The sequence below is a fragment of the Pelodiscus sinensis genome, chromosome 19, assembly GCF_049634645.1.
Source record: "Pelodiscus sinensis isolate JC-2024 chromosome 19, ASM4963464v1, whole genome shotgun sequence".
Lineage (NCBI taxonomy): Eukaryota > Metazoa > Chordata > Testudines > Trionychidae > Pelodiscus > Pelodiscus sinensis.
In genome coordinates this window covers 6,826,220-6,851,671 of record NC_134729.1, presented here as the reverse complement: position 1 = coordinate 6,851,671, position 25,452 = coordinate 6,826,220, and the positions used below count along the sequence as shown (strand labels likewise).

At 57.0% G+C, this 25,452-nt stretch overlaps 1 protein-coding gene across 2 annotated transcripts in view; it reads left to right on the top strand.

Moving 5' to 3' along the window:
• Positions 1-7,929: 7,929 nt before the first annotated feature.
• ITGA5 (integrin subunit alpha 5) overlaps positions 7,930-25,452 on the top strand; it is a 60,745-nt gene continuing 43,222 nt past the window's right edge. Inside the window, exon 1 of one of the 2 annotated variants that reach the window (XM_075902077.1) lies at positions 7,930-8,261. In XM_075902077.1, coding sequence (XP_075758192.1) covers positions 8,110-8,261 — 152 coding nt within the window. In that variant the 5' untranslated portion in view covers positions 7,930-8,109. The remainder of the gene's footprint in view (positions 8,262-25,452) is intronic. The other variant, XM_075902076.1, reaches the window with a different exon arrangement.

Genomic DNA, 25,452 nt, shown 5'->3' with positions numbered 1-25,452 from the left:
CCCACAGCCTGGCATGGGTGGCCTGTTCACCACAGCTGTGACCCGAGCAGAAAGGTGGGGAGCCCTGGTCTGGGGAAAGCTATGTGTATGGGCCCAGACTGGGGCCCCTGTGCTGTGGGTAGTGATGGAGGCACTGAGACAGGGGGCTGAGCTGGGGGGCTGGGGACAGGGGGGCTGGGAACAATGGGGGACCCCTGGGCTGGGGAAGTTCTTGCTTTGTCCCTGAGCCAGCTCAGAGCAACCCTGGGGCTGAGCTCTGTGCCAAGCTATGGGGAAAAGCCTTTGAACCCAGCAGGCGCCTGCTGATCAGAGATGCTGGCCTGGCCCTTGCGGGTTGGGAGTCCTGGCCAGCCCCTGTGGGAATGAACAGGGGGCAGGGGGAAGAGGGAGCTGTTTGTGCCAGGAAGGTTGGGAGGATGGGGCAGGGGTCATAGAGATGGGGGGGTTGAGACAGGGCGTTTGAGGGAGAAGGGTGGGAGTGGCAAGAGTTATTTATGCTCCAAAGGGCCCTGCCAGCCCAGCCCTGGGCTCCCCCCACCGCACAAGTCTGCCAGTGCCCCTCAGTCCTGACCCACAGCCGCCGGCTACCCCAGCCGTGGGCTCCTCAGGGGGTGGGAGCTGGCTGGGGCGCTGTGCAGGGACAGCAGTGGGGCTGAGCTTGAGGGGCACTGGCAAAGCTGGGGAGGAAGCCCCAGGATGGAGTCCAAGGGGGCTTCTAGGAGGAGCCAGGGTAATAAATGGAGGCCCATGTGACTGCCCCTGGTTCCTGCTGCCCAAGAGGCCCCAGCTGGGACTGGGAGGGAAGAGCCGCTGCCCCTTGCTAATGATTAATCTCAAAGAATGTGTCCCTCCCCCACAGCCCTCCTGTCCCACAGAAGGGCAGGGTGCCCCCCCCAGCCCTTCCCACTGCCTGAGCTCACATCCCCCTCAGTGTGGTCCTGGCTCCCAGCCTTCCCCCCTCCTGCCCTGCTGCTCTGGCGGGCGCTGAGCTGTGGTGCTGCTCCTGGGGGCGCTGGTAGGGATTTAACATGGTCCCCACGAAGTGCCAGGTGCCCAGCCCCTTTGATCTCCCCTCCTGGCCCCCGAGCCCTGTGCCTGCCAGAGGCCAAGCTGGCTCCCTCAATGGGGCTTTGTTGAGGCTCCCCCCACACCCCAGCACAGAGCCGTATTGATCAACCTGCCGCTTCCCCAGTCCCTGCCTGGGTGGTTCAGGCTGCTAGGCCCCTTCAGTGCAGCCCTGCAGAGCACAGAGGGGCTTGGCTCCAGGGGCAGAGAGCAAGGCCCCGTCTAGCGCCTGGACACAGAGGGCAGCCCCGACATGCTCCCCCCTGACCCCTCGCCACAGCACAACGCCCCCTACTGAGCCCCGACACACTCCCCCCTCACCTCCCCGCCACAGCACAACGCCCCCTACTGAGCCCCGACACGCTCCCCCCTCACCTCCCCGCCACAGCACAACGCCCCCTACTGAGCCCCGACACACTCCCCCCTCACCTCCCCGCCACAGCACAACGCCCCCTACTGAGCCCCGACACGCTCCCCCCTCACCTCCCCGCCACAGCACAACGCCCCCTACTGAGCCCCGACACGCTCCCCCCTCACCTCCCCGCCACAGCACAACGCCCCCTACTGAGCCCCGACACGCTCCCCCCTCACCTCCCCGCCACAGCACAACGCCCCCTACTGAGCCCCGACACGCTCCCCCCTGACTCCCCGCCACAGCACAACGCCCCCTACTGAGCCCCGACACGCTCCCTCACTCTGGTACAGAGCTCCCTAATGAGTGACACCCTCAGCTCATGCAGCACAGCGCCCCCACCCACTTCCTCAGCACAACACCCCCGACTGACCCCCCGCCCATGCAGCACAGCCCCCCCAACTGAGCCCCCACCCACAGGGTCACACGCTCCTCCAGAACAACACCCCCGACTGCCCCCACCCGCTTCCACAGCACAACACCCCTGACTGCCCCCCCGCCCATGCAGCACAGCCCCCCCAACTGAGCCCCCACCCGCAGGGTCACACGCTCCTCCAGCACAACACCCCCGACTGCCCCCCGCCCATGCAGCACAGCCCCCCCAACTGAGCCCCCACCCGCAGGGTCACACACTCCTCCAGCACAACACCCCCGACTGCCCCCCGCCCATGCAGCACAGCGCCCCCTGGGCAGCGTGAGGTTCACTTGAGCTATTTTGGTTCCATGAAGTCATGGGGCTGCTGCTCTCTGGCACGGCGCGTTCCCTGCTCCGCATCCCAGGCTCCCCTTTCCCGCCCCCAGATGTGTGCAGCCCATTGCATCAGTGTCCCAGGCATGCAGCCAGCAGTGAGTAATTCCCCCCGGACCCCTCGCCCTCCCAGCTGTGTGTCAGTGCCCCGAGGTCGCCGGGGTCGCTGGCCCAGACATCCTCCCGCAGCCAGGCCCGCGGGGAGAGGGGCATGGGGTGCATGGAGGAGGGGGTTCTCCCAGGCAGCGGGGAGACAGGGACAGGGGCTGTCTGTGCTCTGCCCCCTCCCAACCCATCGTTTCCACAGGAAGAGCAGCCAAGCGAGTGAGTCTCTGTCTGGGCCATCCGGGGCAGTGTTATTTACTGTAGGGTCTTTCCCTCTCACCCTATGGGGAGCTGAGCCCTGCCCTCTTCTGGGCTTTGCCCCCCCCCCCCGGCTGAGTCCTCCACCTGTGGCTGAGGGGGGCTGCTGCCATAGCAACCCCCACTCACACCTCACCACAGGGAAGACCATCCCATGGGCCAGTCCCGCAGCCTGCTTTCACAGCATTGCTCGGCATGCCGGGTGCCACGGGGGCGTTGGCTAAGCTGGGGTGTGGCAGTCTGAGCCATTTCTAGCTGTGAAATAGTGACACCACCACCACACAGACACAGACAGACCATCCTCCCCCACTTCCCCATCCTCTTCCCCGGGGCTGCTGGTTGCTGAGGGATACATGTGCAAACAGACTGTCCCTGCTGTTTCCTGCTGAGCCCAGGGCACTGCCCCGTCCCTCCCGTAACCCACAGGTGACACAGGATGCCAGTGGAGTCTGTGGCCAGGCTGTGGGGGGGCCAAAGCAGATCCAGAGGAATCAGCATCTTCTTCAGCCACTGGAGAGACACAGACCTGATGACAGATGCTCCTGACCCGGGCCTGGAGGTTTCTCCCTGCTCCAGCGCTTGCTCCGCAGGTTGGCAGGCTCAGCTATTCAGCGGGCTCCCTGCTGCTCTGACACTGATGCTGGGTGGGTTGATTTTCATTAGCGGTCATTGCACGGGGAACCTCTTGGGTCCCTCAGCACAGCACAGCCCCCCCCCCAGGGATTCCCAGCCCCCCACTCTCCACTGGGCCAGGGATCCCCTAGAGCCAGCCCCTGCAAAGAGGTGGAAACTCATCTCCCAGGCGCACAGAGTACTGCAATGCATCCCCAGGTGGGGATGGAGGGAGACCTGTGTGTCTATGCCAGCCCTGGTCAGTGGGGGGGGGAAGATGGGGGAGCAGTGGGACACAGACAGATGCCCGGGGGGAGGAGAGGGGCTGCTGGCAGCAAGATGGAGTGGTGGAGCCAATGCCAGAGGGGTGAATGAAGCGAGGGGAGCCCTGGGGCAGAGGTTTTTGGAGGTGATTTTGTCCCCCACCTTTGTGTGAGATGGTTCCCTCCCCTCTCCATGGGCAGCTGCTGCATGAGATCAATGGGGGCAGGGGTACAGCCCCCTCCCAATTGCATTGCTTTTCTAGTTCAATCCCCCCTCCCCCAACAGGGGCCTTCCTGGGAGGATGCAGCAGTGACAGGAAATCCCTGCAACTTGCAGCCTGCCCCATATGTGAGTGCCCCTGTCCCCCACTCCTCTGAGAGCCCTCTGCTGCCCCTCCCCTGAGAGCCCCGTGTCCCTCTCCCACCTGACAGCCTCCTGCCCCTCCCCCACCACTCAGCTCACTGCGACCCTTCCCCGTTTCTGCTAGGCCCTTGCCCAGTTCAGTTCCTGTCACTGTCCCCTGCCAGCCTGCCTCTTCCTGTTTGCCCTGCTTGTCGGTGCTACCATTTGATGTGCCCTGATAAACTGGACCAAGGGGCCAATTCTGCTCCCAGTGTGTTCAAACCTCATCAGGTGTCTCTTGTGTGTGGCAAGGGCCCTAGGGTCTTCAGGGATCCCCATGCCAGGCCCAGAGGCAGGGCCCCCAGATGCCTGAAGTAGAGGGGGAGGGAAGCTGCCGCACTGTGACGTAGTGGGGGGTACTTTGCTGGTTGCTATGCTGGGCAGTGGGTTGTGGGTGACCTCCGCTGTCTGCTGTCTGTACCAAGGCCCAGCAGGGCAGGGGATGAGTCATTATGCAAGGGGGCTCCAAACCAGTCCGACCAGTTATCTCCCAGGGAGCGGAACAATGGGAAGAAGGCGGAGTGGAGCCCTGGCTGGGAGGCAGGGCTAGAAGAGAGTGGTAGTTTCTGTCTGGGAAGCAGGGGAGAAGGAGCTAGGGAGGAGGGCTGGGATTGTAGGGCCCAGCCACCCTCATTTCAAGGGGGGGCACTGAGGCCTTCTAGCTCCAGTTCCTGTAACCAGATTACATCTGTGCTGTGCTGTATCCTGGAGAAGCAATAAACTCCCTCTATTCTACTGGCTGGTGGACTCTGTTCGTGCCACTACGGGGGTGCAGGAGACGGGAAACCCCAACGCGCCGTCACACGCACCCCCTGGCTTATGGCAGTTTCCCTCCTGCACAGGTTTTACACCCTGATTCAATGGTTCTCAGCTCCCCACTGTACAAATTGTTCCAGTGCCCGGTCCCCCATTCATGCTATCCCCCTTGCTGCCCCATCGCTATTTAGGGTGCAGTGGGGATGTGAGAATGGGTCCTGCCCCTGTGTCAGCTGAGATGGAGTAGTATCAATCTGGCTGGGGAAGGAGGAGAAACAGGAGAAACAGATGGGCATGAGGCTGGAAGGGGGCAAGACGCAGCCCCAGGCCCTCTCCACCCGGAGATCCACATTGCATGGCTTTTCCTCTCCCCGCGCCCACCAGACCAGTCCATAGCGGGGGTCTGGGACTTGGCCTCTGTCCCAGCCATGTTCCCACCTTCCTTGGTGCAGCTTGCAGAAGGGGCTGGCACCCTGGTCTGTTATTGCAGGGTCGCGTGTATGTCTGCACCGGAGCCCTGGTGTTGGTTCATTATCGTGGAGTTGCCTGTGTGCACTGGGGCCCTGTGTGCTGCTTTGTTGTTGTAGAGATGCCAGCGTGCACTGAGGCCCGGTGTGCTGGTTTGTTATTGTAGGGTTGCTTGTGGAGATTGGAGGTGTCAGGCCCGTGCCATCTCAGAACCGACGGGATTCCCTGGAATTTCCATGCGAGAGACATCACTTCTGAGAGGTGCGTGGAGACATTCTGGCCTAGTGGCTGTTCTGGGGGAGCCCAGAGGTGGGGCTCTCCCTGCCAGCTGGGAAGTCACGGAGAAATGCCTCCAGCACAAGATTTCCAGCACTTCCTGTTTCTGAGGGGCCTGGAACTAGTCCAAAAGAAGCTCTGCTGCACCCATGGCTCAGCCCCTATGCCTCTGTCCCCATTGCTCGGTGGGACTTTGGGGAACGCCTGGAAAGACCAGGGAGCCTGCCCTGGGCTGTGGGTGCAAGTCAGGGCAGCTTCCAATAGTTGGGCCCATTTTTCACCCTGCCAGCGCCCCCCTCCCTCCTATCCCCAAGGGCTACCCACAGGGAGGCAGAAAGTCTCCCTGCTGAACCCCATGTGATGCTCCTGTCCCCAGATAGAGGGGCCAATTCTGGGTAAGGCTGCCCCCCGATGGCAAACTGAGGAACAGTGTGTGTTAGTGGAGTTGTAGGGCAGGGAGAATGGGACCACCAGAAAAAGACCAGGGGAGGAGGTGCCTGTGGGGCATTGGGGAGAGTGGTGCAGGGAGCGTGTGTATGGGGGCAAGGAGGCATTTCAGAAAATGGGACCCTGCAGAGCCATGGAGGGAGGGAGGGAGGGAGGGAGGGACGGACGGATGAAGAAACGGGAACAAAGGAAACAGTAGATGAAGGGACTTCTTGTGCAAAAGTAGAATCCAAAGATGTTTGCAGATGCCTGTGTGCTTGTGTGTGTATATGCATGTATGTCTATGTATGTGTGCATGGCTGTGCATGCACACACATGTGCTCATGTGCGTGCCTGGCTGTGTGTGTATGTGCATGGTTGTGTGTATGTGTGCACATGTGCTCATGTGCATGCCTGGCTGTGTGTGTATGTGCATGGTTGTGTGTATGTGTGCACATGTGCTCATGTGCATGCCTGGCTGTGTGTGTATGTGCATGGTTGTGTGTATGTGTGCACATGTGCTCATGTGCATGTCTGGCTGTGTGTGTATGTGCATGGTTGTGTGTATGTGTACACATGTGCTCATGTGCATGCCTGGCTGTGTGTGTATGTGCATGGTTGTGTGTATGTGTGCACATGTGCTCATGTGTGTGCCTGGCTCTGCGTGCATGTATGTACAGGTGTGCCTATTGGAGGAGCCCTGCCCTGTTAATTTATCACAGCACCACAGCCTTTGACTCCGTGCATCCCTTACATCGTAACCATCAGATAGGTTACGTCACCCATGGCCAGGGTCCTTTCCTGCGGTACCCCTGGGATGGGCTGCCTGGGCCCCTGGGGAAGGAGCTCCCCGCCTTCAGCCCTAGGATAGCTCTCCAGGTTCCCTGTTAATGGGAAGCTAGAGAAGCCAGGAGGCTGCAGCTGCGGATTCCTCTGGAGAGGACTGAACTGGCGAGAAGAACCCACAATAACATGCCGTTGTGTGTACAAGTGATGCTGTGGATCACACCCCGATCTGTACGCAAACAACCCTGCAGTAACACACCTGGGCCTGCACAAGCGGCCCAGCACAAACCCAGGAGGAACAGGCTCTTAAGGGAGAGGTGTGGGAATTAGAGATGGGAGGGCGCCGGACGCCTGGGTGCTGTTCCTGTCTGTGCTGTGAGACCTCAAGCCATCAGGGACATTAGCTTTTGCATGTCTCCCCCTTTGTTCTCCTCCTGGTTTCACACCCTCCCTCCCTCGCTGGCTGTGAGGGCTGCTGGCTGGCTGTGCCAGCAGGAGTCTCAGGGGGGCAGGGGCTGGAGAGTTGGGCTCCCTGCCCCACACTGACTCAGGCCTGCTGGCCTGGAATGTCAGTGGAAAGCTGGTGGGTGGTGGAGGCCTGGCAAGTGCTGGCCTCAGGGCGTTTCTCGCCCGGGCCTCCTGTGCTGGGATATTGTGTGCGATTTCCAAGGCTTCTGCCTAAGCAAATGTTTTGCACATTGCAGGGTCACCTCTTTCCATGAGCTCAGCCGGGCGGGAGCCGCTGGGATGTGCCCCCAGTGGCCGCTCCAGGAGGGCTGGCAAGGGGCAAGGCCATGGGCTGAAAGCCAAAAGACCTGGCCTCTACCCCCGCCTCTGATACATGCAGTGGTGTGTGTTTATGTGCCCCTCCTCCTTGCTGTCTCTGGGCACTGCCCCAAACCCGGCTAGGGGGGATCCTTAGCCCCATGCTACAGCCGTGGGAACTGAGGCCCAGAAGGAGGTGGCCAGTCCAACATGCAAGCGGCTGCTGGCCATCTCAGTGCCTCAGTTTCCCTGTCTGTGGCATGGGATGTGACCCATGGCCCCAGGGTATAGAATCAAAGCACTTTTCCTTCTCTCTGCCAACCCCCTTCTGCCTTTGCAAGGAGCTGCCGCGGGAGGGGCCCAGCCAGGTGCAGCCACCCCCCCCCAACATATCTGGGGCGAGGGGATCAGGGCCTTGCTCACTTGGGGGCAGCTGTTCCCCACAAGCGTGAGCGGAACAGAAGCTTCCTGTTGTGGCCCAAGAGCGCCAAGCTGCGCCCGCCCCTCTGATCCTTCCCGGCCCATCGCCGGGGTCCCGGGCTCGCCCCCGGCCCGTCCCGCTCTCCAAACCCGCCCGTGTTCGCTGGGCCAGGCGAGATCCACCCGCAGGCAGGGGGTGGGCGCAGCCGCGGCTGGTGACTCCTCCCTTTGGGGTGGGAGTGGGGTGGAAACACCCCGCGGGCGCTTCCAGGAGGGGTCTCGGAGCCGGGCTCCCGCAAGGTCCTGCCTGCGCGTCGGAGCGGGGCCGCCAGCGCCGGGCTCCGCCATGCCGCCCCCCGGGACCCTGCTGCTGCTGCTGCTCGCCCTGCCGCCCGCCGGCGCCTTTAACCTGGACGTGGCCGAGCCGGCGCTGTTCCGCGGGGCCGCGGGCAGCCTCTTCGGCTTCGCCGTGGATTTCTACCTCCCGGAGCCCCAGAGGTGAGCGAGCGGCCCGGGGCACCTCGGAGAGCAGAGGGGGGGTTCGCGGCCTCCACTTAGTGCCGGGGGGGGGGGTGTTCACCACTCCTACTTAGTGCCGGGGGGGGGGGGTTCGCGGCCCCCCTTAGCGCCGGGGGGGGGTGTTCACCGCTCCTACTTAGTGCCGGGGGGGGGGGTTCGCGGCCCCCCTTAGCGCCGGGGGGGGGTGTTCACCGCTCCTACTTAGTGCCGCGGGGGGGGGGGGTGTTCACCACTCCTACTTAGTGCCGGGGGGGGGTGTTCACCACTCCTACTTAGTGCCGGGGGGGGGTGTTCACCACTTCTACTTAGTGCCGGGGGGGGGGGTGTTCACCACTCCTACTTAGTGCCGGGGGGGGGTGTTCACCACTCCTACTTAGTGCCGGGGGGGGTGTTCACAACTCCTACTTAGTGCCGGGGAAGGGGGCTCACGACCCCCTGTGGTGGGGGGGCTTATGGCCCCCGGTGGGGGAGGGGGGTTCACGGCCCTTGTTACCGCTGGGGGGGCTGCTCCTCCCCAGCTCTGACTTTCCGGGCTCTACTCCCAGTCCCCGTGGCGGGGCCTCGGCTCTTTCCGCCCGGCCCGTTACCCGCCGCTCGCTCCCCCAGCCCGACCCGTCCGGTCCGGTCCTGGCTCGCTCCCTGGAGCCCAGCCGGGGCGCGCTGGTTCTGCCGGGTTCCGTCCCCGCCTGGCGCGCCCGGGGCGGATCCACCCGCCCCGCGGGGGAGGAGGGACGCGCGTGGGGACCCGGGGCGGGGGCGGCGCTGTAGCCGGAGCCCCGCGCTCCGGTGGGACCCCCTCCCGGCCCGCACAGCACAGGCTGGGAACGGAGCGTTTCCTGTAATCGGAGCTGGGATCGGCTCCTTCCCTTGTAACTCGGAGCAGGCGGATTCCAGCGCTGGCGGCGCAGGGACCGGTGCGTGGGGGCGCCCTGGGAGAGACCCCGCTGGGCTGGGGCGGTCCCTCCTTGGGCAGCCCTTGTCGGGGGGGGGGGGGGGTGCACCAGGGCTGCGCTGCTCCTGCATTTCCCCTTCCCGAGCTGGCCCGTGGTCCACCCGTCAGGCTGGGGGCGAATCTTCCTCCCGAGGACCCGCGGGGTTGGATGCGGAGGAAGCCCGCAAGACTCGGGGCCCTCGGGCCGTGAACGTGGCAGGGTGGAGGGCAGGACCCCTCCAAAGCTCCCGGCTCCAGCTTCACGCTGCTGCCTAACCAGGGACCTGGGGTGGGGGAAGCGGGTGACACTGGCCTATGGGGTGAGCCAGAGCAGGCGTCCCAGACGAGGGCCATTAGCAGGTTCCCCCCAACACCAGACAGCTCTGACTAGGGGCCCCGAGTCCAGGCTCCCAGCCCCACCCCCTGGACCTGGCTCCTCCAGAGACAAGAATAGAACCCAGGAGTCCTGCCTCTTTGCTGCACTAACCCCTGGACCCTGGTCTCCTCCCAGACTGGGGATAGAAGCCGGGGGTCCTGGCTCTGAACCCCCCCCCCCGTTCCCCAGGGGCACAGATCTCCCAGGTGCTGCTCCAGGGACTCTCACTTACAAAACCCCCCTTGTCCCTGCGGCAGTGCTGAATGGGCCGGGGCCTGGTGGCTCTGATCCAGGGGGAGGGTGGAGTCGGGGAGAGCTGTGTCCCGTGGCCTGTGGCAGCCAGCCAGCCCATGAGCTGGCCCCTGGAGATGCCCCTCGTGAGCGTGCCCTGGGTTCCTACTCGCTCTGACCCCAGGAGTTCCCGGCACCCAGAGCCGCCGGTCAGGCTGAGCTTGTTACAGCCCTGACATGGATGAGCGAAGGGGCAGCTGGGCTGGTAAAGCCCCCCCCCCCCCCCCCATGGCTTGGAAGAGGCAGCTGTTGCCATTTGATCCTGTTAGCCTAACACCCCCCAGCTCTGGCCATTGAAGTGCCTCCAGCCCTGGACTGATTGGCCTGAGGGTCTGCCATGTGGCTTGGGCTGGGGGTGTGAGAGCCACTTCCCCTCTGCCGGGGGTAACCCTTTCAGCTGCCATGAAACTGCAGCGAACCCCCAGTGTGATGTCAGGGCCAGGGCACATTGGGACCCAAGGCGCAGCCCCGGTGATGGCACCCGGATATTCTTCAGCTGAGATCCCTGTCCCTTGGCTGGCAGGTGTGCTGGCTGCTGGGCTTTGCCCCAGAGGTGGCTGCATTAGAATGAGTCCCTTTGGGGGGGGGAAGTGTTTATAGATGGGCTGGGCCATATCCCAGCCCTCTGCGCTGGGAGAGCAACCCCCAATGAGCCCTGAATCTGCAGATTGCTGCCCAGTCTACCCAAGGAGTCATAGGGGGGCCCAACCTGGCATCCCAGCTTTGAAATAGCCAAGGGGGGAGGGGCTGAAACCACAGCCATCTCTGATCATACCCAGATCTGGGAGCTTGGCCCCCTAGCAGCACGTGGTCTGGTAGCTAAGAGCCAGGACTTCCCAGTTTGTTTCTGGCTCTGGAGGAATGGGGTCTAGAGGTTAGAGCAGGGGTACTTGGAGTGGGGTCTAGTGCATGTGAGCAGGAGATCTGGGGGTCTGGATGCCAGGGTTCTGTTTCTGGCTCTGGGGCAGTGGGGGCCTGGGGGTCAGGACTCCTGGGTTGTTTCTGGGAGAGTGGGGTCTCGGTGATTAGAGCAGGGGTTCTGGGGGGTTGGGAGGCCCTGGTTCTGTCCCCAGCTCAGCTCCTCACTCACTGCAGACCATCCGCCTGGACATCTGTTTTCCTCCTTCGAGCTATTGGGACTGACCAAAATGGGAGGGGAGGCTGATTGTGCGGCTCAGCTCCCCCTCCGGCGCGACGCGCTTTGGGTGGCACAGTGTGTTCACACTGAGGTCTGGTTTGTGGATTCCAGGGTTCTGTGATTTCTTGGGCGGGTCCCTTGTCCCATGCCGCCAATTCCCCACCCCCTTCGCCTGCGGTGCCACTGGTTTCCCAACCTCCTTGCAGCTGATTCAGTGCATCCTGTAATGAAACCTCACAAATGTCCCTGATTTCCTTTCCTTGCTCAACACTTCTCTTGCCTGGCCTGGATGTCCATAGCCTCTCACGCGGGGTTGATTGGAGCAGGGCCCGAGACAGGGAGGAAGGACTTTTCACCTGGCTTGCTGTTGTCCCCACTTCCTGTTCACTGGCTCTGCGAGAGGGCATGGGGCAGGCAGCAACTGGCACTGGGATGCTGTCTAGAGTTTCCAGAGAGGGAGATGTCTCTGGTAGCATTTCTTCTTCACAGCCCTGGGCGATTATTGCACTTTATAGAAGAGGAAACTGAGTCACAGAGTGGGAAAGTGGCTCATTCAAGGTTACACAGTATGGGTATGTCTACACTACCCCGCTAGTTCGAACTAGCGGGGTAATGTATGCATACCGCACTTGCTAATGAAGCCCGGGATTTGAATTTCCCGGGCTTCATTAGCATAAGCGGGGAGCCGCCATTTTTAAATCCCCGCTGCTTCGAACCCCGTGTAGCGCGGCTACACGGGGCTCGAACTAGGTAGTTCGGACTAGCGTGCCTATTCCGAACTACCGGTACACCTCGTTTCACGAGGAGTACCGGTAGTTCGGAATAGGACCCTAGTCCGAACTACCTAGTTCGAGCCCCGTGTAGCCGCGCTACACGGGGTTCGAAGCAGCGGGGATTTAAAAATGGCGGCTCCCCGCTTATGCTAATGAAGCCCGGGAAATTCAAATCCCGGGCTTCATTAGCAAGTGCGGTATGCATACATTACCCCGCTAGTTCGAACTAGCGGGGTAGTGTAGACATACCCTAAGGTAGTAGCAGAGCTGGGGACAGAACTGGGAATCCTGACTCCCAGCCCCCACTGCACTCATGTGTACAGCTCACTATGGAAAAGAGCTGCTAACTTTTGCATGGAGAGATCAGGAAGAGGTTTTGTCAGCCTTGGCGGCAGTAGACATTTCAGCGGGGAGGTCTGCTGGACTAGGTGTGGAGCTGGAAGGCAGGACTCCTAGGTTCTTTGCACTGTTCTGCCAATGACCTGTGTGACATCCCCGTGCCTCAGTTTCCCCATCTATTTCAGGGGGATATCAGAATTACCTCCCCTCTTCCTTTCTGTAAAGAGCTTTGAGTGCACAGTGCTGGCGGAGAGTCAGCCCAGTGCCATGGTCTTGTGGCCTCTCAGCCTTGCTGTCCTTCCTGTGTTCCCCAGCATGGTGACAGCAAGCTAAGCACCCTGCTTCTTTGGAATGGGGGATGTCAGCTGGTTATGCCAGGGTTGGGGGAGGAGGGGGAGGAGGAGCCCACAGCTCCCTGCTACAGCAAGAGGTACCAAAGGGTTAAATACACAACTGGAGCCATTGGTTTATTGCCCAAGAGCTCGGCCTGGCCATGGGCCAGTCTGTGCCAGTCACATTTAATAATCCACGGATTCCAAGGCAGAAGGGGCCGTGTGATCATCCAGCCTGAACAGCGCTGCGCAGGCTGCAGGACCGTGTTTCTGCTTGAGCTAGTCCAGACGATGGAAAAGTGCCAGAGATGGAGAATCCACCACAGGCCCCTCACTGTCACGCGCTCACCTTACGACCAGGCTGAGCTGATCTGGCTTCAGCTGCCAGCCTGGCATGTGTCAGACCCTGCTGTGCTCGACTGAAGAGTCCATTCCCATAGGCGTGTGTAGAGACTGACCCCGACTCTTCTCTTTGCCAAACCCAAGCTGAACTCCCTGGGGCGCACCTGAAAGGGGCCCTTGTCCCTGCTCCCTGGGGTGGGGGCCAACATTCCCTCTCATTTTTTCCATCCATGCATGGAATAATTTTTTGCTATGTGCACCGAGGTATGTGCACCACCAGCAGAAACACATGCTGCCGGCTCTGGGCAGCTGTGGGCGCTCTGCTAGTCAGTTGGGTGGCATTTGAATCTCTCCTGAGTGGCCACCCAAGCGCGCAGCTTACAGGGGACTCTGGTGGGGGCTCCCTGATCTTCCAACCTGGAGCAGCCCAGCCCAGCCCTCCGGCAGTCTCTGCTCTGGTGTCCATAAGGGGAAGCTTCCTGAGTGACCCAAGCACCCCCTCAGAGGCAGCCCACAGAACCTGTGAATGGCCTGTTAACCCATTCGCACCAAGGCCCTGATACCAGCAGCATGGGGCGGAGGGGGATGAGCTACACAAAGCTGGGAGAAAGGGGCCAGAGAATGCTTCACACTGGAGACCCTCAGAGGGCAAATGAGCAGCCAAGGCCTGGGCAAGGGACTGGATCCCATGTGGGGCAGCTCAGGCCAGCTGGGCAGTGGGAGGAGAATGTTGGGCAGTGGGGATCCCAGAGCTTCCCAGGGAGACCTTGCCCACCCTGGCCCCAGAGCAGACCCTCCACATCCCCGCCTTCTGTGGCACAGGGAGGGGTGAGACTCCAGAGATCCTGTGTGACCCCCCTGAGCAGTTTGACCCCCACCCTTGGCCTTCCAGGGCGCGGAGCTTCCCAGGGATGAGGGCAGCATCTGGAGCTGGTGTTGGCTCCTTTGGCCTCCTGCCTGTGGCTGCCAGGCCCTGCCCCTTGCAGAGCCAGTCGGGGAGGAGAGGGGTTCTGAGCTGCTGGCCGCTGGGCTGTGTTGTCTAGGGCTGGGCCTGTGGAGCCCAACATGGAGGTGGCAAGGGCTGACCAGGATGCAGCCATGAGTTGGGGAAAGTTTGGCTTGTGCTCCCGCCTCTCCTTGCTGGCGGGGCACCGCGCCCCCGAATCCTCGGGTGGGGTCTCCCTTAGCCCTGCTCTTAGCAGGGGGATCCCGGTTCTGTCCCTGCTCCCCACAGGAAGCGCCGAGCGGCCAGGAAGCCCACACCGCCTGTGGCGCAGCTCCCCATGCGATGCCTTTCCTGTCTGTCTCTCCCTTTTCCCGTCTGCACGCTCTGGCTGGCAGCAGGAGCCGCGCAGTGAGTCAGGCTGTTCCCGTAGCCCTGGCTCCCCGCCGGCCCAAACCACGGAGCAGGAGTAATGTGGGAGCGAATGCCGCTTTCCCAGGAGAATCCCAGCCTGGCTGCTGCCTCTGCCCTCAATCAGCTGATCCCAGGCCCCAGCCGGGACCTTGTGGGTGAGCAGCTGAGTGTAACTCCCCTCCCTGCTTCCAGGGGGCTGGCAGCCGACCTGCTCGCCCTGTCTCCAAGGGCCAGTAGGTAAACCTGCTCAGTGCCAGCACACTGTGCTGGGGAGGAGTAGCCTGCCATCAGCTGGGCACCATCTGGGGGAGCAGCAAGGCCAGCAGTGGCTTTGGGGGCTATCTGGCCCATGGAGAGAGTTAGGCCTCGGGGAGCTCTCCAGCTGCCCTGCCCCAACCCCCTGGCAGCCGCCTGGCAGGAAGGGTGCATGCACGGTTGCTGTGATGCTCTGAGGGTGTCTGGCGCCTTTCAGCTCTAATGAATCCCCCTTCTATCCTGGACGGGAAGGGAGAGGGTTATCAGCCCTGCTTCAGAGGGGAAACTGAGGCGGTGAGTCTCAGGGACTTGCCCATGCTGTGAGTGATTCAGTGTGAGTCAGGAGCAGAATCCCAGAGTCCCAACACCCACCCTCCACATCCTGTACTAACCCATAGGCCTCACTTCCTCCCTGTCCTCTGCACCAAGGGCCTTTAAGCTGTGGTTTCCATCTCCATGATAGGCCGAACCAAACGCCCAGGCTGCTGAGGCTGGGGAGCCCCCATGGGACAGTGTGGTTGGAGCTGGGTCCTGGTTGGTCCCATTCTAGGCGGCTGAAGCCTGGATGCGGAGCTTTGCTTTGGGCTGTGGGGCAGCGGTGGGCCCCTGCAGAGCGCCATGGCGAGGGGCATGAGCTGGCAGGCAGAGACAAGCGGGGCTGGGTGTGAGTCCAGATGGGGGATGTAACGTCCCCACCCACAATGCTGCAGCACAGGAGCCCAGCCCCTGGTGCCCCTTGGCCGGGCCAGCTCTAGGGTCCAGGCCCTGGAACTCTGCTCCCCAAACCCAAAGATGCTGCACCACCTGGGCCTGAGGTTCCCCCCCCCCCGTGTGTGCTGGGGGGCAGCTCTGTCTCTCGCCCCCATGGTGCCCCTTGGGGCCTGCTGTCCTGTGCCCCCAGTCCAGGGATCCTGCCTCTCGCCCTTTCCCACATTCCCAGGCTGTTGGGGCAGATTCCCACCACCTTGCTTGGCCTGCCCCTCCCCCACCAGACCCGGGGAGGGGGGCAGCAAGAGCTTGGCCGCCTTTGTTCTCCAGGCTGGCTCATTCCCAGCCCTGCCTTGGGAAAGACACAGCAGGTGTCCCCTCCCCCTTCGGAGACATGCCCTGAGGGCTCAGCCAGAGCCTTTGATGGCCCAGCGCCCTCCCTGTGCCCCTCTGCCCTGCCCTGCTCAGGCCTGCAGGGTCTGCCCCTCCCTCCCTCTTCTTCCAGGCAGGCTGGGGGGTGGGAGCAGGCCTGTCCTGCCTGTCCCAGACCCATTCCAGGGCCACCGCACAGCCTGCAGCCAGCCTGGGACAGCTGGGCCAAGACCCCCGGGGGGCTGCACACCCGGGACCCCTCGCATTCCCGTGCCCTACAGTTTCCCACCACAAACGTCCCCAGAGCCACTGCTGGGAGCCCCGGGGGCTCGTGGAGTCCCCCGGCTGCTCTGTGAGGGGTTTGACTTAGAGGTTGACAGGTCTCTGTCCAGGTCCGACTCCCCCTGGACCTGCAGAGCTGGGTGGGGTGATGCTGGCTTGGCCTGGGGGCATCCTAGATGGGTTTGGCTGCACTAGACCCTAGCTGAGCAGGGCTGGGCCTTTAGTGCCCTTCCCTGACTCATCCTGCCCCTTGCTGGTATTGCGAGTCCTGGGGCAGGGACTGTCTGTGCAGCCCCGACACGCAGGCCCTGCTACTGCCCGGGGCCCTTGGCCCCGTAGCCCCAGGGCTGAGAGCAGAGCCAGGTAGCACGTGTGCCGAGGGTCACCTCCTGGGAGCTGGCTGGGGGGAGCCTGTGGCAGGGATGCAGAGGAGAGCAGCTGAGGTGGGGGCTCGCAGGGAACGGAGCTGTTCTCCAGGGGCCGGGGGTTCTGCTCGCAGCCTGCCCAGGAAGGCTCAGTCTGTCGCGGGAGCCGTGGGGGTGCTGCCTGCCCAAGGTGATACCGGAGCACACACCAGGCGTGAACAGGCCAAGCTCTGGGGCTCCTGATGCCTCCAGTTTGTCCCGTATGCTGGGGGGGGGGGGTCGCACCCACAGAGATGGAACCTTTGGCTGCTTCAGAGCGGTTCCTTTGCCCAGCATCTGCCCCAGCCTGAGGAGAAGGGGCAATGGGGCTTCAAGGGCCTGCTAGTCCGGTCATTGGGCACATGGGCCAAGTTCTCTGTCTGTAGAGGCCAGCAGCACGGCTCGGCCCCGCATGCCCTGAGCCCAGTGCGGGGTTTGGTGCCATTGCTGTGGGGCAGAGACAGGGCCTGGGTCTGGGCCTGGCCAGGCTCAGGGAGTCAGCTTGGAGAGATTCAGGAGATAGGTGCCTGGCTCACTCCATACACGGACCCTGCGGCCAGCAGAGGCCTGGGAGGGCCAGCTGGAAGAACCGTCCACTGGGATCCTCGGCAGCGGGGCCCTGGGCCGGCTCCAGCTGACATCCTCCCTCCCTCCTGCTAGCACGCGGCTCGGCCTTAAACTCCGTCCATGACAAACAGAGCGGAGCCAGGGCCCAGCTCCCTGCCAGCCAGGAACTCCCGGCTCAGCCCATGCCAACAAGCACCCCCCGCGGCTGGACTCCCAGCCCCAACTCATTCAGCCTCGCTGGCTGGCTGGCTGGCTGGGAGGGAGCCCAGCCATTCCCTGCATGCTGGCTCCGGAGAGAGCCTGGTGTGGGGCTAGAGGGGGGACCCAGGGTGATGCCTCCTCTGTGTTGTGCTTAAAAGAAGCACACGGGGCCTTTTTCAGGGGGATAAGGCAACACGCCCCATTTATTGATAATATAACAAAGTAGCAGATGCAGTGTAGTGTCACACACACACTCGACCCAACTTATTGGCTAGATAAGTCTGGACTGATGCTCCATGGTCTTAGCAGGACTAGGGTTGCCAGGCGTTGGCCTGGACAATCCGGTAGTTGCAGCTTCTGCCCAGAAAATACCAAAAAACGGTTTCTCAGACGGAAGTCTGCTTGGGACATTATTCTAGTGAAGGTGGGGGGAAGCGTGGGGATTTAAAGGCGCAGTGACGCCTGGTGTTTTTTTTTGCTCAACAACTTCGTTCCTGTGCTGTTTCTTTTTTCCTCAACCAATTTTTTTCCTGCCATGTTCGGTATTTTTTTTAAAGCTATCTGGCAACCCTAAGCAGGACAGAACCCAAAGAACCATACAAGACACGCCCCCTCCTTTATAGGATTTTCCTTCCATTCAAGTCTATGCATTTTGCCTTAGGTTCTGGGGTGGGCACAAAAATGAGGGGTTCAGTATTTGTGACAGGGTTGCCAGAGAATGGGGTAGGGATGGGGTGCAGAATCTGGGAAGGAGATGGGGGGCAGAAGAGAGAGAGGATGCGAGGTCTGGGTGGCAGGTAGGGTGCAGAAGCAGGCTGGGAGTAGGGTGTCTAGCTAGGGGCAAGGGAGCAAGAGAGGGTGAAGGAGGAATGGTGGATGCAGGAGTGGACTGGGGGTAGGGAGTCTGGCCAAGAGGGAGGGTGCAGGAGTGGACTTGGGGGGGTAGCCACTCTCTGGCCCCTCCTGTCCTGCCAGGGTTGTCCTCCGGCCGCCCTCCAGGTGCTCGGGCCACTCTCCGGCCACCGGGCTGCTCTCTGGCTGCTCCCTGGCCTGAACTGCTCTCTGGCCACCCCCACCCAGCTAAGTCATGGGGGGGCCACTTTTCACCCCTCCACCCAGCTGGGCTGTGTTGGGGCTGCTCTTTAGCCCCACCCAGCCAGGCTGCTAGGGGGCTGCTTTTCACCCCCACACTCCGCCCAGCTGAGCAGCAGGGGGTACTGCTCTTCACCGCACCGCTCCCCCCTTCCCCTTGTCCACCCCAGCCCAACCACTTACTTGCGTCCCCGTGCTCCTACAGGCAAGGCCTCCTGCTTCTTCTATTGGCTGGATCCCCAGCCGCAGGGAAGCCCTGGGAAGCGTCCCTGACTTTTCCCCCAGTGAGGGGAGGAGAATCAGCTGTGCAGCCGCTTCCTGCTGTGATAGGAGCCTCAGGACTTTTTCCAGGACAAATCAGAGCTACACGGGGCATCTGGGATAGCACGTTAAAATTCGGGACAGTCCCGGATTTTTGGCACCATACGGTCAGCATAGCTATAACATACATTCATTATAACTAACTGACTTATTACTTATGTTGACCTTCAAACACTTGGGTTACGTCTACACTGGCATGATTTTCCGGAAATGCTTTTAACGGCAAAGTGTTCCGTTAAAAGCATTTTCGGAAAAGCGCGTCTAGATTGGCACGGACGCTTTTCCGGAAAAGCACTTTTTGCGGAAAAGCGTCCGTGGCCAATCTAGACGCGCTTTTCCGCAAAAAAGCTCCGATCGTCATTTTCACAATCGGGGCTTTTTTGCGGAAAACACTACTGTGCTGTCTACACTGGCCCTTTTCCGGAACAGTTTTCCGGAAAAAGACTTTTGCCCGAACGGGAGCAGCATAGTTTTTCCGGAAAAGCACTGATGATTTTACATTAGATCGTCAGTGCTTTTCTGGAAATTCAAGCGGCCAGTGTAGACAGCTGGCAAGTTTTTCCAGAAAAGTGGCTGATTTTCCAGAATAACTTGCCAGTGTGGACACAGCCTTCCACTATCCATGGGCATAGGATTAACAGCATCTGCAGAGAAAATACAAAACTATTCTCAGAGTTTTAAATATACCCTGGCACAAAAAGTAAGTTGTTATAAAGGATTAAGATCCAATAGGTGTGCTCTGCACCCGTGGCAGTGATGACCCCTGTCTCCAGGCATTAGCCTCAAGATTCAGGTACATAACCTGGTTACCAGCCCATCCTGGGATTACAGCACAAAGGGCATGCGCTGTTTCCCATTATTGCCCCTGCATGTGCTTTAGGAACAGGGACACCTCCCCACCTGTGGTTTTATCTGTTATTTATGTTTCATACCACTTTGGGTAACATTTTAAAGAATGTGTTACTAGTTTACACCATTACCATACTATACTAGGTTGTTACCATTTACAGGAATTTAAGTTTGCTGTGCCTACACCCTTTTTACTTACTACACAGTTTCTTTTTGTACCTACCCACTCCAACTTCTTCTTTATTTACATAGTTTGAGAATCAACTTCTGCAGCTTGCCAAGCCTAGCAAGTTTGTCAAAACAACCACGCCACCACCTGATCCTTGCTCTTTAGGTGGACCACCATGGAGATGGGCATTTAATTACCAATTTGGCGGGAGGTGAATAAGGAAAGGAAGAGGTCTGATTAGAGAGGCATTCATTTTTTTATGCTTACTACAGTATCCCCTCTTTTCCTAAAACAATACATAATAATGCTAGCATTGAGACAAACACCACAAAACAAGCATATAACACGACACGAGACACAACACATGAAACACAATTTTTTTGTTGCAACAATAAATTCATATTATCCTTGATTGCTCTTCAGCTGGTACCTGACAAAAGAAAACATTTTTCTACCCCCGTGGGGATTACACATTATGTCTTAACATACTTCTTTCTTTTACAGATATTCTTGCTGTTGTTTTTACTTGCCTGTAGTTACCCCAATACTTCCATGTAATTTTGTTTTATAAGCAGACCAAGTTTTAATAACTTTTCCCTTTATGGTTTGAGAGTGAACTATCCCACTGTTTAATCATTAAATTAATAAGGTGGTATACCTCAGTTTCCTTATTATACTGCAGAAAATATGTGTTTTTAACTATCACTTTATCATACTTAAAGGGTTTTCCTTTTCCAGAACAAAATCATATGCATTATACATTGTTACAGGGTTACTTTATAAATATTAAATTTATCCCAGGACTAAACAATAGCATTAGCATAAAATTTCTTTTAATACTTTTCCTTTTAGTATATTACAACAATTGCTCAGTTCCTTCCAGACTCCGCAGAGTTAACTTCTCACTCTCTTTCCCTTAATCACTTGCTTTGTCCTTCAAATGAAAACTTCATTAGTTTAGATATCACCATTCCAAAAATTTAAATCTCCAATGCCTGTACTTACTGCTTTCTCTTATTCCTGCCACTATACCCTCAGGGCTCTAAACCTCTTCCCCACTCCACACTTGCTTGTTTGCTTTCTTATCTGTCTGGGCCTGATCCTGCTTTCTCTGCTTAATGGCCCCTTTCCATGGACACAGGTTTTGTCCCTTACTAATTTAGCAAGAAGGGTGGGCTCCTTAACTAACCCCCACACCTTCTGGTTCCTTTTCTTGGGTAAATCCAAATGTTCATTTCTGCATTCAGCTAATTTTTTTTAAACTTCTCATTAAAGGCTTTTCATAGTGGCCAGACTGTGGCAGTATCTCTTTTGAGATATTGGGATTAAGAGTTTGTAAACCAGTAAACGTTTTGCCAATTTGTTTTTAAGGTCTGCATGGTATAAACATAAGCTAAGGCATTGTCAGACCTGGGGCTATGCCTAAGCTTTTGCAATATTTGTTCCAAAGATATACTTTACCTCTTCTCCTCTTTGTGAGGGGTTTCTTTCTGAATCTTTGCACCATTGTGCCCTGTTTGTTTTTACTCGCAATTTTTAGTCTTATTTGTCATGTACCCGTAAGACCCTATACGAGGGAAGAACGGAGACACTAATCTTCATTCTTTTGGACTTGACCCTCATATGATTGTAGTTGCAATGCAGTGCACCCCATCTCATCTTTTACATTTACCAGGCCCACCTTTTCTGTTTCTGTTCCCACTCCAGGCACTGTGGGGCTACATCTACACTATGAGTTTTCTCAGCTAAAATATGCTAATGAGAGGGACTCATTTGCATGAGTCGCAATCTCATTTGCATATTTTCTGCGGATCCGTTTTTGCGCTAGAGGTTTTTGCGCAAAAACAAGCAGTGTGGACGTTTTCTTTTTGTGCAAAAAACCCTTTTCCCGCAAGATCCTTATGCCCCAAAAAAGTCTGATGTTTAACAACAGGGGATGGTGCTTCATTCTTTTCCAGGTTTTCAGCAACTTTTTCCAATTTCTTATTTTCCTGATTTACTTATTCAAGCAGATCATATGCCTGGACAGCCTGTTTCCCTGCCAGCAGAACAGCTTTCCAGTGCTCGACAGCTCGACAGACTTCCTCTTTCTCTATTTTTTCTTCCATTTATTTGGGATGCTAGTATAGTGGAATGCTGTTTAAGCCATATTATATTAGTTGCAAAATTCTAGCTCTTTTACTTTCATTCCTCTTCTTTAGAGCTTTCTTTTGCTTTACAAATGACAGTCCATATTTCCCCCTTGACTCAGCCAATTCTTTTAGATTTCCATTTATCTGTTTTAATCTTTGACATTCGTTTCTTAAAATTTCTGATTGGCTTGGTGTATCACTGCAAAGCGCCTTCCATTTTTCTAATTCCTGGCGAGAAATTTCATTACAAGCCTTCTGCAATAGCCAAATGGCGGGTGATTCTTTTTTACTGGCCGTGGAGGGTTTATACACCAGGAAATATTTGGCCAATTTATCTTCGAAGTCTGCAATGGTATGGATGTCAGCAAGAGCCTGACCTGTCCAATGATTGTGTCCAAATTTATGCAGGATTTGTTTGAAAGGGATACTTTCCTTTACAAATTCCAATTTTTCCTCTTTAGGAGGAGCCTCCTTTTCTGCCTGTACATTTTTCCTTTTGAACATCTTTACTCAGTATCCTAGTCTCAATAACCTTTTACATTCATTGTAACTGACTTATTACTTACACAATTACACAGCTACATCTGCTCCAGAGAACGGGGGCCCAGGCTGTGTATCTGTGGTTGTAAATGGAGCACTGCCCCCGTGCCATGGCCCCCAGAGCTCTGCCCGTCCGCTTCAGTGTCCCCTCTGTTTTGGGGGACTGCTCCTGGGGACTGTCTGGCAAAGGCAGGGAGCTTCCCTGGGTGCCCAGCTATGGAGAGGAGGGAGGAGGTGTGCAATGGTGCCTGCCTCTCCTGGCTGCCTCCACACCTCTGCTCCCTGACAGGCTTGGGGCTTGGCATTCCAGGGGCTAGCCCATGGGGGAGAAACTGAGGCACAAGGAGGTGCCCAAGGCTGTGGAGAGTCTGTGTCAGACAGGGCTCCCACACCCCCAGAATAGTTTGATCTCTGGGGTTCTGACATGACACTAACTGGATTTAAGCCAGTTATATTCTCCCCAGCAGAAACAAACTCAGGACCATTCCCTTATCCAGAGCCAACTCTGGGACAACTGCGCCATCCTCAGAAGACAGACAGACAGACACACAAACACACACACACAGAGACAGACAGTCCTGGCAATTCACACACACACCTCGCAATTGCTTCTTTCACAGACACAGGTAAACTACCAGCCCCCACACACTGTGACTGAGCCCACCGAACTTCCTCAACCAAATCATTTTCAGTTTCACAAGCTTCACTGGCCAACAATCCATCACCTGCAAGAACTTTTATTTTTTTTTCTCACTGGGAACTTCACCCTGGCCATCCACTGCCATCTGCTTTAGAGAAACATTTTCCTGACCCTTGCATTCCCTTTGTCCTGGATCTAATTCCAGCCTCACATCTGAGATATTAGACATTCGGAAACTTCAGTCACAGACACACGGCTCTCCTGCACAGACACATGGCGATCTTCCCCAGGCAAACCTTTAGAGAAACTCTCCCCTCGGTCACAGTAGGACTGGCTACACACAGATAACTGCCCCGAGTCACACACACGCTTCACAGATCTCCTCGTTAGTTACTGATAACACGGAAGAGTTACATTCATACATGCTTTGGGGCTGGGTTCAAACATTAGCCTGATTAAACATATCTGCCATGTCATAGTCAAACCACATACCAGCATAGTTATACACCGAACTCCCAAGAGGATACAGTCTCTGCTGGTCTTCCCATTTTTTGCTCTGGAGTTCAAGTCTGGCAGTTCTTGCCTCAGTTTGCCTGGCTTTTCTTTCCAATTCAGCAGCTTCTCTCTCCAGTTCAGCCCTCTTTTCTGCCGCTTCTGTGTGTGCCTTAGCCATTCTCAGCTCGGTTAGCAGAGAAAACTCTTCCATTTCTTGTTTCTATTTAAGTTGCATTTTCCTCCTTGGACTCTGCACTCTCATTTTTTCTGCAGCATCTCTGGCCGCTAACGAAGATCTCAGTAGCTTCAGGGGGTAGCCGAGTTAGTCTGTACAGGATAAACTTAAAAAACAACAAATGGTCTGGTCGCACTTTAGAGACTGACAAAACATGTAGATGGTATCATGTCTACAGCCCACTTCTTCAGATGTCCAGAGTGACGACCGGAATCTCAGTGCGTGATTCGAAGCTTTCTTCCTAAAGGTGATTCCTTTTTTAGAGCAGAGATTTTCCAGGGCTTTTTTGCACAGACCCTCTTATCGTTGCTGACTCATTGCAGCCAACCAAAATCTCAATCCCAAAATCAAATTTAGAGCAGCGTGGGCTCCTGATCCAAAGCTCAGTTGACCTGGTTCTGTGGACCCAAGCGTGACTACACCACTGTAATGTAACAGGTTGTTTGGGGCACCTTTGTGAGGGTCGAATTGGGGCAAATTGCTTAGAACCAGGGCTACATACAGCCCAAGACTGGGGTCCTCTTTAAGACGCCAAACCAGTCACACCGAGCCCTCCAGCTGCCAGTCTGGCCAGCAAGAAGCTGCACAAGCAAATTCCCTTAGACACTCCAGCTCTACCTATGCCAAAACCAGCACCACTTCTTGCACAGGTGAGAAGTTATGAAAACCAATCTCACCAACTCTGAACAGGTTCTCCTGGTCCCAAAGGGCCAGCCACAGTCCCAGGTCAATGTATATCTCAGATCTTACCCAAAAGAGCACGCTGGGCCAATCCTTTGGAATCTAAAATCTAAAGGTTTATTAATAAAAAGAAAGAAAAGGTTGAGAGTAGGATTGTTAAAGGAAGCACATAACAAACATGACCTATGAAGCCAGGCTTCATGAACTGGGCTTGTTTAGTTTGAAAAAAAGAAGATTAAGGGGGGACATGATAGCGGTTTTCAAATATCTAAAAGGGTGTCACAAGGAGGAAGGAGAAAATTTGTTCCTCTTGGTTTCTGAGGACAGGACAAGGAGTAATGGGCTTAAAGTGCAGCAGGGGAGGTTTAGATTGGACATTAGGAAAAAATTCCTAACTGTCAGGGTGGTCAAATATTGGAATAAATTGCCAAGGGAGGTGATGGAATCTCCCTCTCTGGAGATATTTAAGAACAGGTTAGATAGACATCTGTCAGGGATGGTGTAGGTGGAGCTTGGTCCTGCCTTGAGGGCGGGGGGCTGGACTCGATGACCTCTCGAGGTCCCTTCCAGTCCTATTATTCTATGATTCTATGATTCTATACATCAGTCACCGAGTTCTTGATGCAGGCTCTTAGCAGAGATGTAACAAACTGCCAGCTTATAAGTCTCTGGAGTACATCCTGTACTAGGATGGGTCCACGAATCCTTCCAGGTCCTCTCTCCTTAGCCCAGGTGCTTCTGGAGCAGAGGACAGGAGTGAAGACAAAGATGGAGGCACCTCCAGGGTCTTTTTATAATCTTGCCCATGGGGAAGGAAATCCATTGTTCTCCTGAGTGATGGTACCTCCCAAAATGGAGCTGATCACATGTTCAACTAACCTTTCGGCATTGAGCCCTAGAGCAGTGTTTCTCAACCTTTTTTTACTAAATTACCTCTTAAATATATATATATCATTTTCAGACACATAATTTTTTTCTGCCATTGCAACACATTTGTTTAAAAATCGTAGCCGGGCGCGCGATGAAATTTTTGGGCGTAAAAAGTACAAAAATAGTAAAGCGCCATCAAACTTAAAACAAAAATTCAGTTTTCTCCTAATTTCAGTTGTGTTGACGTACCCCCCAGACTTCTCTCAAGTACCCCTCAGGGTATTCATACCACTGGTTGAGAAACACTGCCCTAGACAAAGAGTATCCAGGTGTGTCCTTCTTAGGCAAGGGACCATTGTGTGCTCCACAGATGTCACTTGGCAACCCGTAAGAGCCATTGTCCATGTAGCATCGCTACTCAGCATAGTTGTTCACAGAGGGCAAAAGTTGAATTAAGCTGTGCAATTTCAGCAATTCA